Genomic DNA, 23,264 nt, shown 5'->3' with positions numbered 1-23,264 from the left:
GTGTCACAAAGCTTTTTTCCTCTGCAGACACTTGCTGTTTCTAGGACGGACCAAACCTTTGTGCATGCTTCAACTGCTCCTGTAGAACCTCATTCTGGTCCATTTAAAAGGGAGAAAAAAGTATCAGTGAATGTATTCCAGCTTTGCAAATAATTATTAAAATCAGCCTGCTTACAGTCTCTGTCCTCCTGAGGACTATTAGTGAAGTAAAAGTAAGAACTCTAAACAAGTCTTGCATTAAATTTCTTTCCTTTTTCTTATTTTTCTCAGGTCAATGAATGTAAGATGTCTCCAGTGCAGCATGAGAAAAAGAAATATAATTCAACTCATCATTATACAGCAATATACAGCATGTTAGTGGACTTCTGCTGTGTGGGTTCACTTGTTATTCCATTTGTTTTCCACCACATTATAGTGAAAAATAACTTTATTTATAAAAGCACTTTTTGAGATAAAGTTACAGAGTGTCGTACAAGTAAAAGCAATAAACCAAAATGAAAAAGTGATAAAACTGCAGCGATAAAATGAACCGATTATAAATCACAGACAGTAATAAAATGAACACATAATAGACTGACAATCAGAGAGATGATAGCAATCAATCAAACACAAAAGCAAAGTAGAGGCAACTTTGTTAAAGTTTCTGGAGTGATTTGCAGCAGGAAGTTTTTGGCAGGTTCTGACTCCATTTCGAACTTGTTTCCTTGGTACACCGTATAATTGCAAGACTTCTTTTCTAATTAAACTGCCTTTTTTCAGTATTTATTTGCTTAATGTTAACTCAGAACAAAATGAAAATTAGAACTTTTGTTTACAAGACAAACTATTCATGATCATTGCTGTAAAATCACAGAGCAGATCTACCATCTTCCTGCTGTGCAGTCTGGTTATTGAGCTGATGCTGTGGGGTTTTTTTCTATCAGCAGAGCACTTGAGGAAAAAACGGTGTAAACTGGTGCTTCAATCACTTTGCAAACAGCCTTCTGCTGTTCCCTGCAGCTGTCGGTAAGTCTCTGCGGTGAGAAGCCCTCCCTCGGGTTTCTCCCACAGCCTGCTCAGGTTGGTATTGATACAACACCCCTGTGTGTTCACCTCGCACAGGCACTGCTGGGAACATCGTCATCGCCATCACCCAGAGCGGAGGTGCAACCTTTTTAATGTGCCGGGATGAAAGATTTACATGCTTTGTGAAAACAGATAAAAATAAAAGATACATATTTCACATTTATCTGCCTCTGTGCGCCTCCCTATCTTTGAACACACCATTCCTCAACCGTGTCCAACTTTGACAGCCGCGGGTAATGACAGTCGAACGCTCACTCGCTCCTCATTTACTCAGAGCTGGCAGTCTAACAGCTCGCTCAGAACTCTTAAGTGCTTGTTAATTTAATATGCAAATAAGTCTCTTGTCAATCTGAATGCATTTTAATGAAAGAGCTCCTGCTTCCACAGGGCAGGGACTGCTGCAGGTTGACAGTGGCTGTACATTGGAAAAAGCACAAAGGCCAGGAGCAAGTTGAGCAGAGCACAGAGGAGGTGCTGCTGAAGGACTGCAGAGAGACACGGAGCTAAAATGTATGAGGGACGTAGGATGAAAGCCGTGACGGCACATAGTGAGCACACATGGTGGCTGGTTGCAGCCTGGAAACACATGAAGCAATCATCATCCTGTGCTTTGGCCTCCTGTGTCAGCCGGTGTCTCCGGGAGATAGAGCTTTGAAGCAGAATCCGGGGTTTTGAACGAGAACGAGCACAAGCATCAGGCTGCACAAACATGACAGAGTGAGAGAAACACACACCATCCTCTACCCACATCCCTCCGTTAATGACAGACCTTAGCTCAACCTTTGCCTACATATGGGTGGCGCAGTGTGCTGAAAGTAAGGTGAGCGTGTTATTGGGAAGGTGGGGGGAGGCGGTGGATTGCAGGCGGTGTTAAGTCAAGCAGGAACCCTCAATGTTGCTAATTTATTTACAGATTTAATTAGATGGATAGAGCCCTCACAGATATAAGAAAGAGAGGAGAGATGTTGCCAGCGTTACAGCACTTTAATTATGGTAGCAGGCTCCTGATCCCTGCGCTCCACTGTCTGGGGAGCCAGTTAATTAAAATCCTCATTATTTTACTTTTAATTAGTTCCCCCCTCTTTTGTTTCCTTTCACCATATGGCCGTGTTCCGTGGTCAAATTAACGTAATTGAGCTAATTAAGCCGATCACTTTAATTATTCAAAGCGTTCCGATTGGCCAGGAGAACTTTTCTCCCTCTCCCCTCCTTGACATTCCTGAATGAGGCTTGGAGTTGTAAAGTCGCTCTCTTTGTCATTAGCTGCTCTACTCCCCTGCTGAAGGCAGTGAGTTATAGCTGCAACATGCCTCACTTCCTACATGTTCCAGCACTGTCTCATGTTTCACTCCCATACAATGCAGAGTATGCAGCGCAGTGCTGGAGCCCTCTGCGAGCTCAAAGACGATTGAGAAATCACTGGAACATTTAACACGCCATGGTTATGACAAATTAAGTGCATGTTGGTAGTTGCTGGTTCTAAACAGCTATTTGGTGCTCAGGGATTGGAAGTTACCAGAAATAGCGTTGGTAGCCCGAGCTGCTTTCAGAAGGATTGTCAGCGCAGACAAATGCCACAGACTACTATTGAATTTACATGCTTGGGATATTGAAAATGTTGACAACCAGATGGCGGTTTTACAGCAAACATACTAACGTTGAGCTCGGCGCCTCAGGGTGGAAAAGACCTGTCTATCAGCATTCATCTAGAGCACTAAGTCCACACACAACAGCAGCACTGTTTCATCATGAACACGCAGCTCATTGCCTAAATCCATGATGTCATTTCAGAACTGCTGGCTTGAAGTTAGAATACAAAGTCTTGGCTTGAAGTTATGAATCTATGGCATTTTCATATAAGTCAACAGATAATGTTCAGTACAAGAAAGCTTTTACTTTGCTGTTCTAAGTCTTTTGAGACAGACAGGAGGCTATACTTTACTTTTCTGGTTTGTTGGAGTATTTAGAGCGAGAGTAATGACAAGCATCACAGACAGAGAGTCAAACTTCACAACATGATACAGAACTAAGACACTGGCCATAAGGATGACGGCACTGGTCACGAATCTAACAGCACATACTGCACTGTGATTACAACAACTCCAGTGTAAAAGGTCACATAAAAGATGCGTTTACTTCAATTTCAATAAAGCATACTGTCCATCCTAACACATCATAGGTGGATGGATTTTCCATTGTAGTGCTTACAGATTAATAAAATGATATGGACTCACCGTATCATTTGTGGCTTTGCTGTTAAGCTTCCACCCTCTGAATTGTACACTGCTGATACAAACTAAGAGAGTGTCACATATCAGTTGCCCCTTTCCCCATCAAAGTAATTCCTGTGAGAAATGTCGCTGCTTCCATTCCTCCAAAATACTTCCTTATGTGCTGTAATTTATTCATCATGCACCGCCAGAGCAAGATGGAAAAAATGTAACAAAGGGTTTTGAAGAGCCAGAAGCAGTGATATTTCTCATAACTGCAGTGAGGCCAAGCAGCGAATGCTTCTGTGGAGTGATGGCAGGTCTCACGCTAAACATGTGGCCTACGAATCCCACATTATGCAAAAAAGGAGAATGATCATTTTAAAACAGTTTAATGCCCACTGATGACAATTTTACAGACATGCAGGTTGAAAACATCAATCATTCAGCATAAAAGACAGACAAAATAAAAATGAAAACCTTTTAGGCTCAATGATTTGATTTTGAAAACATCCCTAACAGCGGTTTTTAAGGTAGCCCGTCGTGTTCTCCCGCCGTTCACGCTTTAGCTCACATCTGGTGACACAAAGCAGACTGCACTGTCACACAGATGTGGAAGCCAACGCCAGCACATCGGTGGGTTCCAAACGCTCGGCCTGGCCCCTCCACACACAGAAAGGCCGAGTCATTAGACAGAGCTTCTGGCCGACAGACAGGCCCGCCGGCATCAAGGAAAGCAGCCATCTTGGATCTATGTCACACGAGTCTGGGCAAGAAGAAAGCGGCTTTGTCGATCATCACCGTCCTTAGCATAAAAGCATGTAAAAATATCCTGGCATCTTCTTGTGCCTTCACACAGTATGAGGTGGAGGAGCTCAGGCAATTACACTCATCTGCATGTGTTAATATGATTAATTAGCAGGAATAAACACTTTCCTATGACACAGGCTGCATGGTGAGCCACACACCTGCAGAAGCTCTGATAAAAGACAACGCCTCATGGCAAAGAGCCTTTTCATGAGACCTGCTAATTGGCATCTGAAAACGTTCCGGCTAATTAGGAGAAGGCAGATGAGGCTTGATTAGTTTGAATGCAAAGTGTAACTTGTGGTGCGGTGGGACTCGGGAATGTGCCGAGGTTTTATTTCTTCACCATCACGATAGAAAGATAATTGTAATTGTGATCATTTGCATACGTTAATGAATTTGCATGACGCTTCTTGATCAGACGTGGAATAAATAATTGATGCAGTATCAGCACCTTCCACGACAAGTGGGACATTTTTAAATAGCTAAGCGCATTAAGGTGCAAGTTTGATGGCTGCCATGCTCCCAGGCAAGGTGTGAAAGTAGAGCAGATGCTATCTTCTGCTTCCTCCATGCTGCATACTCCAGCACCACAGCACACTACGATTAACTCCCAACCTGCGATGGTATGCTGAGACTTAAAGTTTTAACATAACATTAAAAAGGCACGCAAAGATAGAGCAAATTAGACGCAGCTCAAGAAAACAATTTTCCGAAGCCATGCAGAGAGTGGCGGAGAACAAAGAGGCTGAGCTTTAATTGGCACATGGTAAACACTAAATACGTGTGATTGTTTCAAATGCCCTGGATGTAGAGGGGGACACTCCCCTTTAATTAGCCTGCTTTCAGATGAGGCTTTATTGGAAGCAGGCAGGCAGGCAGGCAGGCAGGCAGCCACCGGGGCCAGTCAGCTACAGGATATGCCCCAAGTTCAGCCGCCCAGGAGCACCAGCAGCACAGATACAGGGCTCATGTTTAATTGCTTCTGTAAATGGTCAGAGCTCAAGCCCTCTAATTCCATTCCTTGGGGTAATCAGGCATGTTTTCACCATATAGAGCTAAAGAGCAGGAGAGAGCCAGGAACAACTACCACGCTACACAACGCCACTGGAAAACTGCCGAGGGGCTTCTGAATGACATCAACATGTTAGAGGAAAACCGTTTTTAATAGGATTGTTGTTTCTAAATCCACATTTTTTTCCCCACACATTTAACAGGCACCTGATAAAGAAATAAAACTCTACAGAAGAAAAACATCAAAACCTTCACTGGATCATTGGGCTTCTTTTTTGTTTAAATCACTCATGGTGGATGGTAGCGACAGGTTTTTGTTTTCCATGCGTGCTTCTAAAAGCTTCTGGTGTGTAAACTCATTTAAGGGGTTTCCTATGATTGAACATTTTTTGCCTGACACCCATCATTTTTATCTTCAGTTGTCAGTGTGTTGGATCTCCAGATTAACATATACAAGAGAGAGATCAAGAGTTCATTAAAAACACGCTCAGGGGAAATAATGCCACACGGCATAAGCAAAGCTTTGACAGTCATTTTACAGCAGTCCATTAAACGTATACCAAGCTCCTTTTGTTCCTTCTTAGTGGCTGCTTGTTTTCATTGTCACCGTTTTCCTCAAGCCTTCTCTTAGTCCAGACGGAGCCTTTTGCCGATGCAGTCCACACAAACCCTAAGTCTTTGCATGACGCACAGACCACTTTAACATTGAACACAATAGAAACGGGACTTTGTATGCATTAAAGAGTCTGTTATGGTGAGAAACGGGATATCTTGAATGAGAAATGATGTTCTGTCCAGGAGAAGAGAGGTGGCCGGCTGACAGGGTTTGGGGAAGGTTGGGTCCACATTAACGACGGCAACAGAAGCGAGACAGGAGTGCACTGAGGAGAGGTGAAGCTCGGGAGGGAAACATGACGGCACTGCTGCCACTCAGCATACCTGCAGACCAGAAAGAAGAGAAATGGTTTCAATACACACCTCAGGTTCACCTGTATGGCCTTCTTTCAAAACAAAGACCCAGATCCAAGCCTTATGCAAGTCTTAGAGTTTCTTTAAACTTACACTGCCGTTCCAAAGTTTGGGGTCATCCAGACAATTTCATGTTTTCCATGAAAACTCCCACTTTTATTCATGTGCTAACATAACTGCACAAGGGTTTTCTAATCATCAATGAGCCTTTCAACATCATTAGCTAACACAATGTAGCATTAGAACACAGGAGTGATGGTTGCTGGAAATGTTCCTCTGTACCTCTATGTAGATATTCCATTAAAAATCAGCTGTTTCCAGCTAGAATAGTCATTTACCACATTAGCACAAATTCTTTAAAACTTCACATATTCAGCTAAATATTGTTTTTTAATTACATTCCTGTGCCCAGTTTGTGTCAAGCTAATGAATGTAAGCCAAATATAAACTCTCTTCCAGCTCTGTTTTGGTCTTCACCATCTCCAGAAGCAAATGTTTCACTTTATTAGTTGTTAAATATTCTTCTATGTTCACCACCTAGTTGCTGACTTCTGTGTGCTATTTGGGGCTAGCTAGGTTACATTTTTGGCTGCGACCACAACCTGCTGCTGCCAAAAAGGGAGATTGAAGAAGATGTTGAAAGTTACAATACTGTTCAAAAGTTTCTAGAATAGTCATTTACCACATTAACAATGTCTACAATGGAATTATCATTCATGTAATGTTATCTTCATTGAAAAAAAATGCCTTTATTTCAAAAATAAGGACATTTGTAAGTGACCTAAATTTTTGAGTGGTAGTGTAGATGCACCCATATGTTTAAATAAAGGTAGTTATATTGTATAACACCTTTTTGAAGTTGAATTATTCCACATAAACAACATACAACATGATATAAAAGAACTTATCATATTGTAGTTCTAGAGAGCAGCGTAACATCAGTACCTCATGAAAGTAAAGGTGCTGCCAGGTCACTTCTGAGGTTGCTTTTCAGATCTACAAAAATTTTATCTTGTGATCATGTCAAAGTTTTTCATCGTGGAGAAAAGTGGTATGATGTTTACCCTGCAACACAACACTACATTTAGAAAATAATTTATGTAGTACTGGTGGATTTCTACTGATGCATTATTAAGAAAAATGTATTATAATGCTATATCTGGTGAAGGTGGCGCTAATTTTTAACAATCTTACATCCTGTTGATAAATCCTTGCATTTTATAATCTGGTGAAATGTAGTGGAGTAGAAGAATTACTTCAAAACTGTACCCAAGTACAAAGCTTGAGCGAATGTATTTGTTTTATCTTAATACCAACATCTTTATGTCTACATTGTTTTGTTTCTTAAATGTTTTCAGGCATCCTTCTATGGTTCTTTTTCTTACAATAGTCATATTTTTTCATTCCTGCACTGACTCTAATGGCTGCATTATGAATGTAGCACCTCATGCATTCACATTTTTACCCTCTTTACTGTTTCAATTTCTTCACAGTAATAACATGTCCTGCTGAGGTCATTTTTCCCAGGGGGAATCAACAGATTTTATTATCCACATTATAGCCCAGTGATATTCATGCAACAAGAATTTACGCTGTGCTGTAAATACAGACGGTTCTGCAGTGTTGTGTCAGCAGCCCCTTTATTCACCTTCTGGTCTGTCAGCACAGAGCTGCTCTGAAGTGGAGGCAGGTGGCTGTTTAGCAAGGCAGTGCCGGGTCTGTCGTGCTCACAGAAGATCGTACCGTTGACGTAATGGAAGCGATCGCCAGGCATGAGTCTGTTTCTACAGGTGGCACAGCTGAAACACTGGACATTAGTGGAAAAAACAAAACAACAAATGATCAAAAACGTCGATTCAGACCAATATCAGGCCATTACAGCACATGGGGCGTGACTTCAGCTAAAATGAACCTCAAATTCGAAACATTTAGTCAGCAAAGTCACCTGATATAACTGAACAGAAGCATAATAATTAAAATATGAGGCACTGCAAAACCATCAATAAATCTCTTAGAATAAGTCTCCAAATGTAATAACGAGAACATGAGGCAAAAACATTGACAGTGTAATTTCCATCTCCTCCTTTCTTGCCGCCTCCACCCTCCAAATCCCAGATGTTTCTGTCAAACGAGCAGTGGGAGATGAAGCACAACGATGTGAGAGCTGGGAATTTACCTTGAGGTGGTAAACATTTCCCTGTGCCCTCATCACCATCTCGTTGGCTGGGATTGACTGGCCGCAGGCGCTGCACGCCCCGCTGTGCCCGAACAGTCTGCAAACACAAAAACACAGATTGCTCTGTCTGCGCGGCCTGGAAAATCTGAAAACCAGTGGCTTCCTCCCTCTCAGCCGCCTCTCTTTCCTCCCTCTCACCTGATGTAGTCGCTCCGACACAGAATCATGCCTCCTTTGCTGTAGCAGGTCGTGCCGATGTCCCCCAGCTGGGCTTGGCAGCAGGAGCACTTGAGGCAGCGCGTGTGCCAGTAGCGCTCCATGGAGAAGAGCAGGAAGCGGTCGGCGATCTTTCCACCACATCCTGCACACGACCTGGGCGCTGGCGGTACGCCTGACGCTTGGCTGTTCACCATGCTGACGTGGGCCCTCAGAGGCCTGGACACAGTTTGACAGGTACATTCACTTTATCAACTTTTACAGGCAACGTGGACACTTCTAAATACACCGTTTCCCTGGAAATGTCGTCAACGCTTGTAAATATTATGTAAAATATATTTGTTTCTAGACGATGTTAACGTTGTAATAATTATAAGTTAGTAATAAACCCTTTTATTTACATTTAAAGTGGCTCAGTAAAACCTACAGGAGGATTCAGCACGACTGCAAATGACTGATAACAGAGTAACTTTAACTGTGTGACAGGTTGACTGAACCTCCTGAGAAACACAAGAAAGAAAGGAAGTGTCTTTTACTGTTGCCAAATAACCTTCTCTAAGGGGGGAATTGTCCAGATTTGTCGTTTTGTCTATATAATATTGTGAGGACTTGACCTTTCTATGTGAAGTGCCCTGCGATGATCTCGCTCTCTTACACTGTGTGTGTGTTACAATATTTTTAGGATATTTTTACTGTATTTTTACTATATTTTTAGGATATTTTTACTGTATTTTTACTATATTTTTAGATTTTTTAACTATATTTTTACTGCATTTTTACTATATTTTTACTGTTTTACTGTATTTTTTCTATATTTTTGCTGCATTTTGACTGTTTTTACTGTATTTTTGATATATTTTTGCTATATTTTTAGTGTATTTTATTACACTACTGTTCAAAAGTTCAGGGTCACATAGAAATGTCCTTATTTTTGAAAGAAAAGCAGTTTTTTTTCAATGAAGATAACATTAAATGAATGATAAATCCAGTTTAGACATCGTTAATGTGGTAAATGACTATTCTAGCTGGAAATGGCTGATTTTTAATGGAATATCTCCATAGGGGTACAGAGGAACATTTCCAGCAACCATCACTCCTGTGTTCTAATGCTACATTGTGTTAGCTAATGGTGTTGAAAGGCTCATTGATGATTAGAAAACTCTTGCGCAATTATGTTAGCACATGAATAAAAGTGTGACTTTTCATGGAAAACATGAAAAAAATAGTCTGGGTGGCCCCAAACTCTTGATTGGTAGTGTATACTCAACATAAACCTTAAATAAATGATTGGTAACAACTTAGAATGTCGCTCTACTATTACTATTTACTACATATATAGACACACACATTTAACTTAAATCTTTTCACTGACACTTCTTTTCTGTACACAATCAGCAGCACATGCAGTGTAAATACAGAAGATCAGCTCTAGTAACTTAAATACATCCACATTGATCTTACTACTGATGTGACTGCTGTTAAACAGGTATTAACATTATGTGTGAGGGAAGCCTCTGAACCCCCAGTGAAGTGTGTTTTCCTGCTAAACTCATCTCCAGACTGCTGCTGGCTGACACGGGGGGACAAATGAAACAGGATGAAGAGACGTTACCTCGCCGAGACAAAAGCTTTTCCTCCTGCCGAGAGAACTTTGAGGAGAAATATTCACAGGCACCTGGGCACGTTCAGAGTTGTAAAAGCGCACTTAGACGTGACATGCTCTGGTCTCCATAGCTTTCCAGAAGAAGAAGGGGAAAAAAAGGCAAAGCAGAAGCGCGTTTAGCCCGGGACGGCTCGGTGACGGTAATAGTTGAGAAAGTCTCCCCGACGTCCAGCTCGGCGGATAAATGACTACATGTAGCGGTTAGGAGGGGACATGACTCAGCTCCTGCTTCTCTTCTGTCACTGCTGTCCGTCTATCAACACGCAGAGATCTCTTCCTCAGGCTTTTGACAGGGTCTCTATTCACTAAATTGCGCAAGCGGCTATTTAAATTAGCAGGGGGGACGCACCGACAGGAGGCGGGCAGCAGCCAATAGGAGGGCAGGGGGCGTGTCCGCAGTCAGAATGATTTATGACTTTGTCAGACTGATTAATATGCAGCCCACAGCCCACTGTGGACTGGAGGAACTTATCCCGGTAGTTATCCTGTTTATTTCTGTAAAATTTGGTCTAATCTTCCAGTACTTTAACTCTGCACTTTTATGCGCCTTTTCCTGTAAACTTTACCTTTTACATGTTACTATTTTCATTTTAATTCGATCTTTTTCTGTTGTTTTAGTCAATCAATTTTAATTTTTAAAAGAAAATGTTAATTTGTCATACATAGTAAGATTATAGTTTATTTACACTATCGTTCAAAAGTTTGGGGTCACTCGGGTAATTTCAAGCAACAGGACTGTCAATAACTTTTCCAACAAGGGTATAATGTACTGAATTAAATCAGCGTCATGAAAAAAGATGTAGTTGCCCATTAAATGAGGACTCCAGCTACTTAGAACTGTGTTGAAATAGTGATGTAAGACCATTTGTGGCACTGGAATATGGAGTCACAGGAGTGGCACAATAAAATATAAATCTCTTTTTTTAAAAAAATAAGGAAATAAATAAGTATGAAGAGAAATAAATTAACTAATTTGTTTGAAAAATCAGGGAATGAATGTGCAAATTTAAAAATAAATAAATCTGTTAAAAAATATGGAAATAAATGTATAAATATAAATATAAATAAATAAATCTGTTAAAAATCAGGGAATAAATGTGTAAATATAAAGGGAATTGAATAAATAAATCTGTTAAAAAATAAGAAAATAAATGTGTAAATATAAATAAAAATAAATAAATAAATCTATCAAAAGATAAGGAAATAAATGTGTAAATATAAAGAGGAAAAAATAAAAGAATAAATTAAAGAATAAAGAAAGAAAGAAAGAAAAAAGAAAGACAAAGAAAGAGAAAGAAAGGGTTTTGCCTTTGCTTTTCCCTTTGTTTTTTCCTTTTGTTTTTCCTTTTTGTCATTGCTTTTCCCTTTTGTCTTTGCTTTTTCCTCCATCCATCAAGTAAAAGCACAAGCAAAATTTACCTTTTTATTTATTTATTTATTTAGTTAGTTATTTATTCTTTTTTTTCCCCTCGTTATATTTACACATTTATTTCCATATTTTTTTAAACAGGTTTATATTTTAATGTGGCACTCCTGTGACTTAAGCATGACAGAATAACACTGCTGATGTCTTCAACATCATTTTGGAGAATACAAAACTCTGTTTTTGAAATTGGATGTACGAGTTAAAGGATAGATAAAAGGCACTGTGAATCTTAATTCTGGAAAATGTCAGATGTTTTTTTTTTACATGCTATATGAAAACTATAACCACACTACCTAAAAGTTTGGAGTCACCCCGACAATTTCATGTTTTCCATGAAAACTCACACTTTTATTCATGTGCTAACAGAACTGCACAAGGGTTTTCTAATCATCAATGAGCCTTTCAACACCATTAGCTAACACAATGTAGCATTAGAACACAGGAGTGATGGTTGCTGGAAATGTTCCTCTGTACCTCTATGGAGATATTCCATTAAAAATCAGCTGTTTCCAGCTAGAATAATCATTTACCACATTAATAAAGTCTAGACTGGATTTATCATTCATTTAATGTATCGTAAATCCAGTGGAAAAGGGGACATTTCTAAGTGACCCCAAACTTTTAAACGGTAGTGTATGATAAAAGCTGACCATAATGCAGTTTTTGCAGATTTATCCAGTATCAAATGTAAAATGAGTTCATGAAACTGGGAACGTCCTTGGATTGTGTGTATCAGACATGAGCACAAGCATTAAACGATGCATACAGTACGCTGCAGATTCACTGTTTACTGGCACATTAGGTGTCAACAGGTCACATTCTGTCACTCTGCCACCCTGCTGTACTTTCAGCTGAGTTCCAGTAGAGGACAGCATCCCATAATGTTGCCAGGAGCAGACACTCCTGGCCTTGCACTGTACACTCTAACAGATGTTAAAATGTTTTATCAGCTACATTTGTATGCTGTCTAGTCAGCATTGACACAGGTCTGGAGACAGAAAACTGCTTGTTTGATATAACTGCTATATTGTGGTTTAGGGTTAGGGTTAGGCTCAACTCATTGAAATACCACTGTGATAAGATCTGGTCCTGGCAGGAACCAGCTGGACAGGAGCAAGATCCTGCCTTGACTCAGTAAAACTGAATTAAAAGGATGAGCCAGCAAGTCTAATCAAATGCGCTGGATATCTCCTCCGCTATAGTCCACTAGCTGTTGGTTCTGACTGTGCAGTGAATAAAACCCCAGCGTTCCTGTAAAGTCCTGGCTCTGTGCATTGGAAACAAAGAAAGTCGCTCAGACTATTCCACACAACACCAGCAAGTCCTCAACACATATTGTATTGGAAAATCTTTTGACCTGATGGTGGCGCTAGATGGAAAGTTAAAGGACCACAAAAGCCAGTGGGAGGAATTCTTAAGGCACCAAGGATGTATTTTTTATGGCAACCCATCCTGTTTTGGAAGACTTGTCAATCAAAGCCACAGTTGACAATCTCATGATGGCTCTAAAGGAAATGATTGCTATGATCAGAAGGATTTGTACTTTAAGGACAAACTGGCATCTATACAGTGATTCCTTTTCAGCATAGTTGGAAATGGATCTCTATAAGGTCTGAGGTGTAGTTCCCTGCAGCAGGACCTCCAGCATGGTGGTGTGTTGTAGTCTCTTCTGATAAATCTTACAGTCTTCAGGATGTATGGCAGACATTTCTGTATGCGATTCCCTTTTAACTGGCACCTGCAGCAACAAGCTAACATCGCTGACTTTCTTTTCTTAACTGTTGCATCCTGGTATAGAAGGAACCACTGGATGTCATGACTCTATAGAAGGTCTGTGTGTCCCAGCTGCTATAGTCCTCTATATGTGGTACCCAGAGAATAAAGCCTACTGATTTCAGTGATTTAATTCATTGTCTTTCAGTGAAGCTATCATTTGAGGTTCTCCACAGTTTTTTTTTAATGTACTGCCATTACATTTGGTACTTTCAAACATGGTGCTTAGAGAATAATTCCTGCTGACTTCTGCAACCCCTTAACTTTTCATTTAGTCCCATCAACAAGCCAAAACAGATCAAGGACTTTAGTTTATGACCACATACTTGGAAAAATTGCATTGCAAAATAACATTGTATCAGAATTATCAGCAGTAGGGAGTAGTTACAGCAGCAGTTGTTGTAGTGGTATTTCTTGATCAGCATTGACGTCACAGTGTGTACGCAACTGTGGAGCCTCAGTTTAAACAGAATCTTTTGTAGAAATGTTGACTTTAGTTCCATAAAATAGGTTTGCTATGATGGTCTTAACCTTCTTGTTGTCCTCATTTACGGGCACCAAAAAATATTGTTTCCTTGTCTGAAAAAATTTCAAAAATTCAGCAAAAAAATTCCCCAAATTTCTGAAAATTTGCAAAACCTTCAGGAAAAAAATTCCAATAATTTCTTAAAAGTTTTATTTTAAAAAAAAAAATCCACCAAATTTGGCAAGAGAATTCTTGTAAATATTTTCAAAAAATGAGTAAAAATCTTCCCAAAAAAATCCAAAAAATATCTAAAGTGATTACATATTTATCAGTAAAACTTCTAATATTTTCCTTAAGAACATTCACAAAAAATTCAACCAAAATCCAGCGAAATCTGCTGATTTCGGTTGATTTTTTTGTAAATGTTCTTAGGAAACATTTTTACCATTTCTTTTTTTCCACCAAAAAATGTTCAAAATTTCCCAAAAATGTTGAAAGTGTGGACATCAGAAGTTTCACTGTGAAAATGATTTTTTCCCCCACATTTTCAAACTTTAAAATGGGTCAATTTTGACCCACACGACAACACAAGGTTTAAAAGAAGGTGGTCCATGTTCCACACATTTCCTTTTAAGCACATTGTGCCAATAGCAACAGATAAAATAATTTGTTATGTTTATATATATTTGTTAAAGTGTTATTGTCCCTCGTTGTGCTGAAAAATAAGCACCTTGACACATCTGTTTTCAGAATGTGTGTTGGGGTAGTGGGAGGTTTCCTTGCTGTGTGGTCAGAGAGGCAGACAGCTCTCTAAGGCCTCCGTTGATTTCCGACATATTTCCTGTTCCTCTATCAAGGCCATGCTAAAAGTCACAGCTTTCTGTGAGGCTGGACAACACCTGTACCTTCCAGTCTGGGTTCCCAGTCAATTCAAACCACTGTGGAGCATCACAGCCAACTCAGTCACTTTAATGAAACGCCCTCACTGTAATATGGTGAGATCCTTCCAGCTGAGACTCTATTTTCTCTCTGTTGAGGGTAAACGAATCAGTGCCCTCTGAATTTAAAGGTATTTATTTAGAAATCAGCCATTGTTAACATGAAAAGCACTCAGAGAGCGAGTGAGAGCCAAATTATTTTAACCATGATTTCATGTATACAAGCAACAAAAGGGTGAAACATCCAAGGGGTGAGTACTTTTTTAATAGGCATTGTAAATGATCAGAACATGAAGGAGCTAGTAATAGAAAGTCATGACCATGGTGATCTCAGACAGTATGCTCTCACTTACCTTGACTAGAGAATGATGCTAATGAGGCCAGAGCTCAGAAACATAAAGGGTTGCTGGTTCAGTAAAGATCTTTTACTCATTCTGTACATACATTGCAGTGGTTTTTGTTGTTACCCAAACGTGGTACCACAGCTATCTAACCCAAATCAAGTCCAAATGGAACTGATGTAAGCTGCAGAATTTGGTTTTAGTTGACTCAGCAGCATTATCTTTAACTCTTGTCTGTATAGTAGCAGCAGAATTGAAGTGAAGAGATTGGATGTTTTGTTATGAAATGCATTTTGGGAGTTAATTTCATCCCAAAGAAATCCTGCACACCAAGATTGATTTAGTCATAGACATTTAAAGATAGATCTACTGCCTCTTGAGGAGGCAATATAGTTTTATAGCTTCAAGGTTTGCCTCCACATTGTGGACTTTACACATGTCCCAAGAAACATATTTATTGGCTCTAGGAAAGTCTTACAAATATAAAATGATGGATCCAATATGGATTCAAAATTATCACCAAAAGGAGTAAAATCTAATCCTCTTTGCAGTTGGAAGTGTTAAAGTCAATAGGTTTCTGAAGGTATTGCTTCTAATCTTGGTCTGTGAGGACAAAACCTTTTGGGTTAAATGGGATTTCTTGTGGCGATTCTGCAAAAGACCACTGGAAAGAAACAGCAACAAGGCTGCAATGAACCCTTGAAATGAGAGTTTTCTTCTAGCGCCACCCTCAGTGCAGGGAATGGGCAGTAACCACCAAGCAGTTAACATACTGCTTTACATACCACACTAAATATCTCCGGTCCAGTTGGTGCTGGTCAAGACTGGAGAGGTGGCTGAGATGAAGCCCACACCAGCAGCCGTGATTAAAGCAGTCAGGAGGTCACAGTGTTCCTCCCTTCTGTCAGAAGGAGGCAGGGGCCAGGGAGGCTGGGGTGAGGAATTTGGTAGTCCTCCGTAATGTTTGTGCTCCAGAGCCGGCCGGAGCATTGTGTAAGGACACGAAGCAACATGAGTACAGAGCAGGAGCATGAACGTGTGCTGAGTGTAAGACACTAATGCTTCAGGTTCAGGGTTCCACTGTTGTAACAAAGCCAAAGAAGGTGTATATGCAGCATGTGTCGTATGAAACAGAACAAAACATTTTCTTTTTAGCAGATGGAGGTTTTCAATCATCCACACCTTCATAGTTCATCACTAACAGAGTTGCAATTAAAGTAGCTGCTGGTGTTTTGGAGGTATTTTGATTTGTGCATGTTTTTGCATAGATGGAGCCAAAATACAGAAGTTCTACATTTTTTACTGTAATGGCTAATCATTTAAACTTATTTTAATCACCAGAGCTTAGAGGAAGTGACACACACTCTTCTGCCTAAAACACACACAGAGATGTAAGCCTTTCAATAACTGAGATTATATTCATTGAATCATATACTTGGTTGTCTTTTCAACAAATAAAACAAACTGAAAACAAATCCTTCAAGTTCAGAAGACTGTTGCTCACTTAGATGTAACCAGATCGCTGACAGATCAGTGGCCTAATTACAGACTACCAGAGCAGGAGAAGTACAGCAGGCTCACATCACAGGATCAGAACCTACACGGGTTTCAGGTTAACAACGTATTGTTCAAGATTCCTTATGGCCAGTTACCCTTAGTCAGCATTACTGTCACATATTTCAAATAAAATAATTTAGAATATCAATCAAAAAATACATTTAAAGCACCAACTGTGTTCAGCACACCTCAGGAATAATGTTATAGTCTAATCTGTAACCAGAAGACAAAGTCACAGACTGTCAGAAACACCCTCTGTGACTTTCTGTGTTCAATGTGAGGGGCGATGTGACTGTCTGCTTAGAAAACCGATGGGTAACTACTGTTTGTAGTCCAGTGTTGGTGTTCAAAGACCCCATCGGTTGCGTGGAAACCATGAATGAGCCTTATGGCAGGAAGGGACTATTTTAATGGGGGAAAAAAATCCAGTGGGAGGAACACTATAGTAGGAATGGAAAATTAAAAATCAGTGCTTGATGATTCCTGGTGAGCTCATTTTGGAGGAGAGTGTATGGTGGTATCAGTGACCTTGGCTTGGAAATATCTGTCCCAACTGAAGCATCTTGTGAGTTGTCCATAACGCTAGTAAGATTACTAATTTGTTCTCTGTCTTCTCAATATTTCTGTATATACATGCAGACAGTTGACAAAGCCATGGGTCCAGGAACGTTTGCAGGACAACTGCAAAACCTCTTGAGGCATCTAATTCAGACCTTAGCCTAAATTTCAGAGACATCCAAGATTGGTAAGTTTTTATTTGATGTACAGAAGATGACAGACAAAAACGTCCAGTGAACACATGCAACATGTCTTAAATATACAGTATTATATCATCCCTCAAAACAAAGCGCTGTATGCACACCGAGAAGGAAAAAACGCAATAAAATCACACCCCGAAAAATGAGGAGATCCTTCAATTTACCACTCCACAACTAAGAGTGAAGTCTATATACACGATATGCTTATATCTATATACCAGAGTAGCAGAATAAGCACAGTTTCTCTAAACTTTACCATGTGAAAGTTTCTCATTCTTCAAATAGAGCAATAGACTTTCATCTACACACACACACACACACACACACACACACACACACACACACACACACACACATGCACAAACAGTAAGTAATCAATTCTACAATCAGTACATGTATAGAAATAACTGTATGACAAAGGACAGGCCAGGAGCACACAGCCTGTACAGATACTAAAGAATACACCTTATGTCATCTAAATATTCTTCAATATTTTTAAATGCATCAAAAGAAAAGATGCTGTTTGCTGTTTGACAAATTGTTGTGTCACCCTTTGGATCCAAAGTTACAAATAAATAAAAGAAGTTTCAGTTAAAGCTCTCTGCCAGCAGGAACACTGCAGCATGTTGTCCTCAGTGTTGGCCTGGTGTCGCTTTAGTGTGGACAAACTGACATCACGGTGGCAGGAAGCTTAAAGTGCAAGCGAGCGTTTCCACCCAGCTGACTGACTGACAGGGAGGCAGTGGGTTCAGGGATGGGAGAGGTTGTAGAATCTCCACCCAGTGTGGCAGGCCAGGTCTGGGTATGACGTGTCAGTCCCTGAAGGTGTGGATGTCTTTGTAGAGGCTGACTGAAGGGCTGGAGGGCCCGCCGTCCGTACGGCAGCTCGTAGTGCAGCTGCAGCGCTGGATCCACATGACGTTGTAGAAGGTGTCGCTGTCAGGGCAGTGGAAGCGGAGGCGTACGGTGCGGGACAGAGAAGGGGAGCAGCAGCGGCCATCGGTACAAGATCCGCAGGTACGAGGACGATACCGCTGAGCTGTGGAGCATCCAGCAAAGGTGATCCTGACAGGCTGCTGTGGGCGGACAGTTCGCTGACACTTCTTCCCCTTCCACATGATAAGACAAAAAATTAGCACGTTCAGCAACAGTACAATGTTAAGATGTATAATCATAGAATAACGCCTGGTTTTAAGTTTTTGGGTTTAGTTTTAATATGGATTTAGATTTATTTCAAGATAAACCAACTTCTATCAAGACACTGTAATCATACTGCACTAGTACTGAGTCATCTTTACTTCAATTAGTCATGTTTTTCTTGGTTTAAAACCTTGATTCGCTGCAAATAAGAAAATAAAAAGTTAAAAAAGAGAATGATTTGCTTATATTTAATATTTTTCACTTATTATTGGGCAATATCAAGTTTGATTTCAAGTATTTTGACCTGAAAATCAGCATTCTCAACTTATTTTAATCTTTGCATACTTACCTGGGACCACTTATTTCTAGATTTAAAAATCTTATTTCAAGATTTCTTTTCAAGTAAAATTAAGTTGCTGCATGGACAGATAATTTCACTAGTTTTAAGTGATTTTCTTCTCAAATTTAGTGTTTATATCTTATATTTGGGCTACCCTTTTCTTCACACCGTGTGACTATGCAGCACCACTGCCATTTTTTAAATGTTTATCTCCAACAAATGTTTCACTTTCTGACGGAGACATTTCCTACCTTGCTAGTTACAGGAAGTTGCAGCTCACAGTGGCGGATCAGGCACAGTCTAGTTTCTGTGACCAGCCGACAGTCAGGGTTGTTGTTGGTCACACGACTTGAAACTCCCATCCCACATGTGGCAGAGCACTGGCTCCACTCAGTTGTTTGTTGGAAACAGCGGGGCTCGAGTAAAACATCAAACATGGGGAAGGACGGCGTCTCTACGAGAGAGCCAAAGACAGACAACACGGAACAATCACACTATGAATCCCAGCAGACGGTCAGACATCCTGGGACTTTTAGGTTTTAAATGTCACAGAAGTCAATATACATTTTAGGCCTAGATGCTTTTGTCAATCCATTATCAAATTCTGCTTATGTGATATTATTATTTGCTCCGGTGTGCCCACAATAGCCTCATAGCCAGAGCTCTTATATGCAAGTTGTTACATTTCCTGAGTGAATTTTTTTTGTACTCATTGGGAACTTTCCTGTAGTGTCATCCTTCGAATATAATAAGCTTGCTGACAAGGTGACGGAAAAACATTGCTGTGACATTTTTTTAAATGGGAAGGTTTTTATATTTCTGCTGTCTGACGATAACAGATCTTTTGTCAGATCTTGATTAAAGTAATTACATATGTAGTTTAATGGTTTGAATATACACTACTGTTCAGAAATTTGGGGTCAACCAGACAATTTCATGTTTTCAATGAAAACTCACATTTTTTTTCATGTGCTAACATAATTGCACAAGAGTTTTCTAATCATCAATGAGCCTTTCAACACCATTAGCTAACACAATGTAGCATTAGAACACAGGAGTGATGGTTGCTGGAAATGTTCCTCTGTACCTCTATGGAGATATTCCATTAAAAATCAGCTGTTTCCAGCTAGAATAGTCATTTACAACATTAACAATGTCTACACTGGATTTATCATTCATTTAATGTTATCTTCATTGAAAAAAACTGCTTTTCTTTCAAAAATGAGGACATTACTAAGTGACCCCAAACTTTTAAACAGTTGTGTACATTTTAAAAAACCCTGCTAAAGACATAAAAGTAGAAAACCATTCAGAAGTGAAATGAAATGTTATGCATGCATGATGGAAGAACAATGATCACAGAATGACACCCAAGTGCCGTATTTGTGCACAGCACTGCTGTCTCCCAGAAGTGCTGTGATTTCAAAGCAAAGTTATCTCCTCTCCAACACATCAACATGAAAAACCATAAATAATATTGGTGGTGAGCACCAGGAAAGGCTCAGATGTTTACCTCTGAATGTGGCCTCTCCGATGGCAGCTGGATGTTGAGGTTGTGGCTGCGCCTTCAGCAGGGCACTGATGTGGTTGGGATGAGGTTGGCTGTCTGGCGGGGAAGTGTGCGTCGGCTCCTCGGGCTCCTCACTGATGCGGTTGTCGTCGTCGCACACCCACACCTCGCAGCAGGCGCCCTCAGGCAAGGCCAGCCGGGGCCGTGAGCAGCGCCAGTTGGGCAGGGGCACTTGGTGAGGACAGAGGGGCATGCAGCCCACCACGCCGTTCATACAGGTGCACTGGTGTTGGCAGATTGGCTGGAAGTCCTCACCGTGCTGGTACACCCGTCCGTTGAAGGCACAGGGCAAACCGTGGGCCTCAGCTATCCACAAAAACACACAAAACAGGAAACCGAGATGTGAGCAGAGACCTCTGATCGATCAAAAGTCTGGGGTCACTTAGAAAAGTCCTTATTTTTGAAAGAAAAGCAGTTCTGTTCTATGAAGATAGCATTAAATGAATGATAAATCCAGTCTAGACTTTGTTAATGTGGTAAATGACTATTGTAGCTGGAAACAGCTGATTTTTAATGGAATATCTCCATAGGGGTACAGAGGAACATTTCCAGCAACCATCACTCCTGTGTTCTAATGCTACATTGTGTTAGCTAATGGTGTTGAAAGGCTCATTGATGATTAGAAAACCCTTGTGCAGTGATGTTAGCACATGAATAAAAGTGTGAGTTTTCATGGAAAACATGAAATTGTCTGGGTGACCCCAAACTTTTGAACAGTAGTGTGGTTATAGTTGATAATTACCATATTATAGCTTCTATAAAACATTTTTGAGGTCTTTCTACTTATTCATGGCTGTTCTGTTTCCATATATGTGCAGGACTTTAGCTAGCAGTGAAAAATAAGTCCACAATGAGTAAAAATGTGACAGAATGGAGAAACTGCTTGGAGTTCAGAGGGTTCAAGACGTCCAGCTGATGATTGTTGATGTTTCTAGGTTCTCCAAAAACACAGGATCTGATATCTTCCAGAATTAAGATTCACAGTGCCTTTTATCTATCTTTTAACAAATACATTCAATTTGAAAAACAGAGTTTTGTATTCTCCAAAATGATGCTGAAGACATCAGCAGTGTTATTTTGTTACGCTTGAAAGAGCTCTTCCAGTGCCACAGAAGGTCTTACATAAGTGTTTCAGCACAGTTCCAAGTAGCTGGAGTCCTCATTTAATGTGCAACTACATCTTTTTTCATGACGCTAATTTAACTCAGTAAGATTTTTCCCTTGCTGTAAGAGGTGAGTGACAGTCCTGTTGCTTGTTGACCTTTAATATAAAATAATGTCTAACATTTAACAACTTCATGTCACATGTAGTATGCGGTAAAATGGGTTTTTCTCCTTCCAGCTGCCCTAAAAATGAAATAGAAGTATTTAACATACAAATAACTATATACAAAACTAGAAAGCTTTAAAAAGGTTTTGAAAGAGGAATAGGTGCAACCACATATGTGCATCTAAACATGTGCAAGCAATAAAGAAAATCAGATGGGTCAAAACATCCATCCATACATTATCTATGTACTGATTAATCCTCCTTTGGGTCATGGGGGGCTGGAGTCTATCCCAGCTGACTGAGGGTGAAGGCAGGAGACACCTGGACAGGTAACAGTCTATCACAGGGCTACACATAGAGACAAACAATCACACTCACATTCACACCTACAGACAATTTAGAATCAGCAGTTAACCTCAGCATGTTTTTGGACTGTGGGAGGAGAAAATCCACGTATGCACAGGAAGAACATGGAAACTCCATGCAGGAAGATCCCAGGAAGGCCAGGAGGTGAACCGGGGATCTTCTAGCTGCAAGGCGACAGTGCTAACCACCGAGCCACTGTGCAGCCCTGGGTCAGAACAGGAATCATCACAGGAAGAGATTTGTGTGTATATATATATATATATATATATATATATATATATATATATATATATATATATATATATATATATATATATATATATATATAAATCAATTTTAGACGTTTCTCTATGGGATTCTTGTGTTGGGAACTAGATCGATTTGATTATCTAGCTGATTTTCACTGCATTTTTCTGTAAATACAAAGTTTACCTTCCAGAGGAGCAATGGAAAAACATACAACCAACAAATGCTTTTTCTGTCTTTGTTTTTTCACATTGAATGATGCGGCCCTCACCTCGACACAGTCCTCTCTCAGGGTCTCCTCCGGCCCCCAGGTGGCAGTGCAGCCCCTTGATGTGATCGCAGGGTTCGGTCGCACTGCAGTCTTCATTGAACTGCCGAGCACAAACTTTACAGCAGCCACAGTGGTCGGTTACCCAGCTGACGCCTGGCAGACACAGCGGGGGTGAGGGGGCGCAGGAACACTCAGCCGGACACTCACCCTTTACCTGAGGACAGGGTCACAGCCAGGTTCAGGAGGGGTTTCAAAATCTTTAGAAATCTTCCTTAAAAAAACAGTTTTTTTCAGCATTAGCTAAAGACTAAAGAATATGAAATTGTATAGAAAAAATACAGAAAAGGATGAAACAATTGGTCACAAGGCACAGCAACTCACTATCACTTCAACGCTGCACAGCACAACCAGGGTGGAAATGATCTGCTGCAGAGTCACAGGGCTGAGCATACTGATCACAGCAGATGAACAAAACCGGATAAAATCTTCCCAAAGGAACAAAGAAGCGCAAGAAGTAAAAAGCTGTTCAGGTCCAGAGTGCCAAGAAGAAGGAAGTCTTGTCTGTCAGCTATAGGATGGAAGGGTATCCATAGGTCATGGTCCATGCACTGAGAGGTACCCAATCCATCTGCACTTGTTTGCTTTCCTACAGTGTCTTGGTGTGAGCACAGCTCAGCTCTAC

At 40.4% G+C, this 23,264-nt stretch overlaps 2 protein-coding genes across 2 annotated transcripts; both read right to left on the bottom strand.

The window, feature by feature from the left end:
- Positions 1 to 5,229: 5,229 nt before the first annotated feature.
- On the bottom strand, positions 5,230 to 10,418 carry si:dkey-90l8.3 (LIM domain transcription factor LMO4-B). Its single transcript, XM_023267127.3, has 5 exons — positions 10,070 to 10,418; positions 8,440 to 8,676; positions 8,242 to 8,338; positions 7,714 to 7,872; positions 5,230 to 6,035 (listed from the first exon to the last, which is right to left on the bottom strand). The coding sequence occupies exons 2-5, from the start codon at positions 8,652 to 8,654 to the stop codon at positions 6,027 to 6,029; spliced, it is 480 nt and encodes a 159-aa protein (XP_023122895.1). The 5' UTR covers positions 8,655 to 8,676; positions 10,070 to 10,418; the 3' UTR covers positions 5,230 to 6,026.
- Positions 10,419 to 17,358: 6,940 nt separating this feature from the next.
- On the bottom strand, positions 17,359 to 23,264 carry ccn1l2 (cellular communication network factor 1, like 2). Its single transcript, XM_023267121.3, has 5 exons — positions 22,964 to 23,264; positions 22,583 to 22,796; positions 20,373 to 20,735; positions 19,111 to 19,313; positions 17,359 to 18,488 (listed from the first exon to the last, which is right to left on the bottom strand). Exons 1-5 carry the CDS (start codon positions 23,030 to 23,032, stop codon positions 18,192 to 18,194), a joined length of 1,146 nt encoding a protein of 381 aa, XP_023122889.2. The 5' UTR covers positions 23,033 to 23,264; the 3' UTR covers positions 17,359 to 18,191.

The sequence above is a fragment of the Amphiprion ocellaris genome, chromosome 6 (assembly GCF_022539595.1).
Source record: "Amphiprion ocellaris isolate individual 3 ecotype Okinawa chromosome 6, ASM2253959v1, whole genome shotgun sequence".
In the NCBI taxonomy this organism is placed as follows: domain Eukaryota; kingdom Metazoa; phylum Chordata; class Actinopteri; family Pomacentridae; genus Amphiprion; species Amphiprion ocellaris.
Note: the sequence above shows the minus strand (reverse complement) of the source record. Positions and strands in the feature narration are given on the sequence as shown.

Coding starts and splice junctions, on each gene's coding strand:
- si:dkey-90l8.3 (XM_023267127.3), bottom strand. CDS start 8,654: ATGGTGAACAGCCAAGCGTCAGGCGTACCGCCAGCGCCCAGGTCGTGT. Junction 8,339..8,439: donor TGTCGGAGCGACTACATCAG/GTGAGAGGGAGG, acceptor TTGTGTTTGCAG/ACTGTTCGGGCACAGCGGGG. Junction 7,873..8,241: donor GAAATGTTTACCACCTCAAG/GTAAATTCCCAG, acceptor ACTAATGTCCAG/TGTTTCAGCTGTGCCACCTG.
- ccn1l2 (XM_023267121.3), bottom strand. CDS start 23,032: ATGCTCAGCCCTGTGACTCTGCAGCAGATCATTTCCACCCTGGTTGTG. Junction 20,736..22,582: donor TGAGAGAGGACTGTGTCGAG/GTGAGGGCCGCA, acceptor TTTTGTGGATAG/CTGAGGCCCACGGTTTGCCC. Junction 19,314..20,372: donor CGGAGAGGCCACATTCAGAG/GTAAACATCTGA, acceptor GCTCTCTCGTAG/AGACGCCGTCCTTCCCCATG.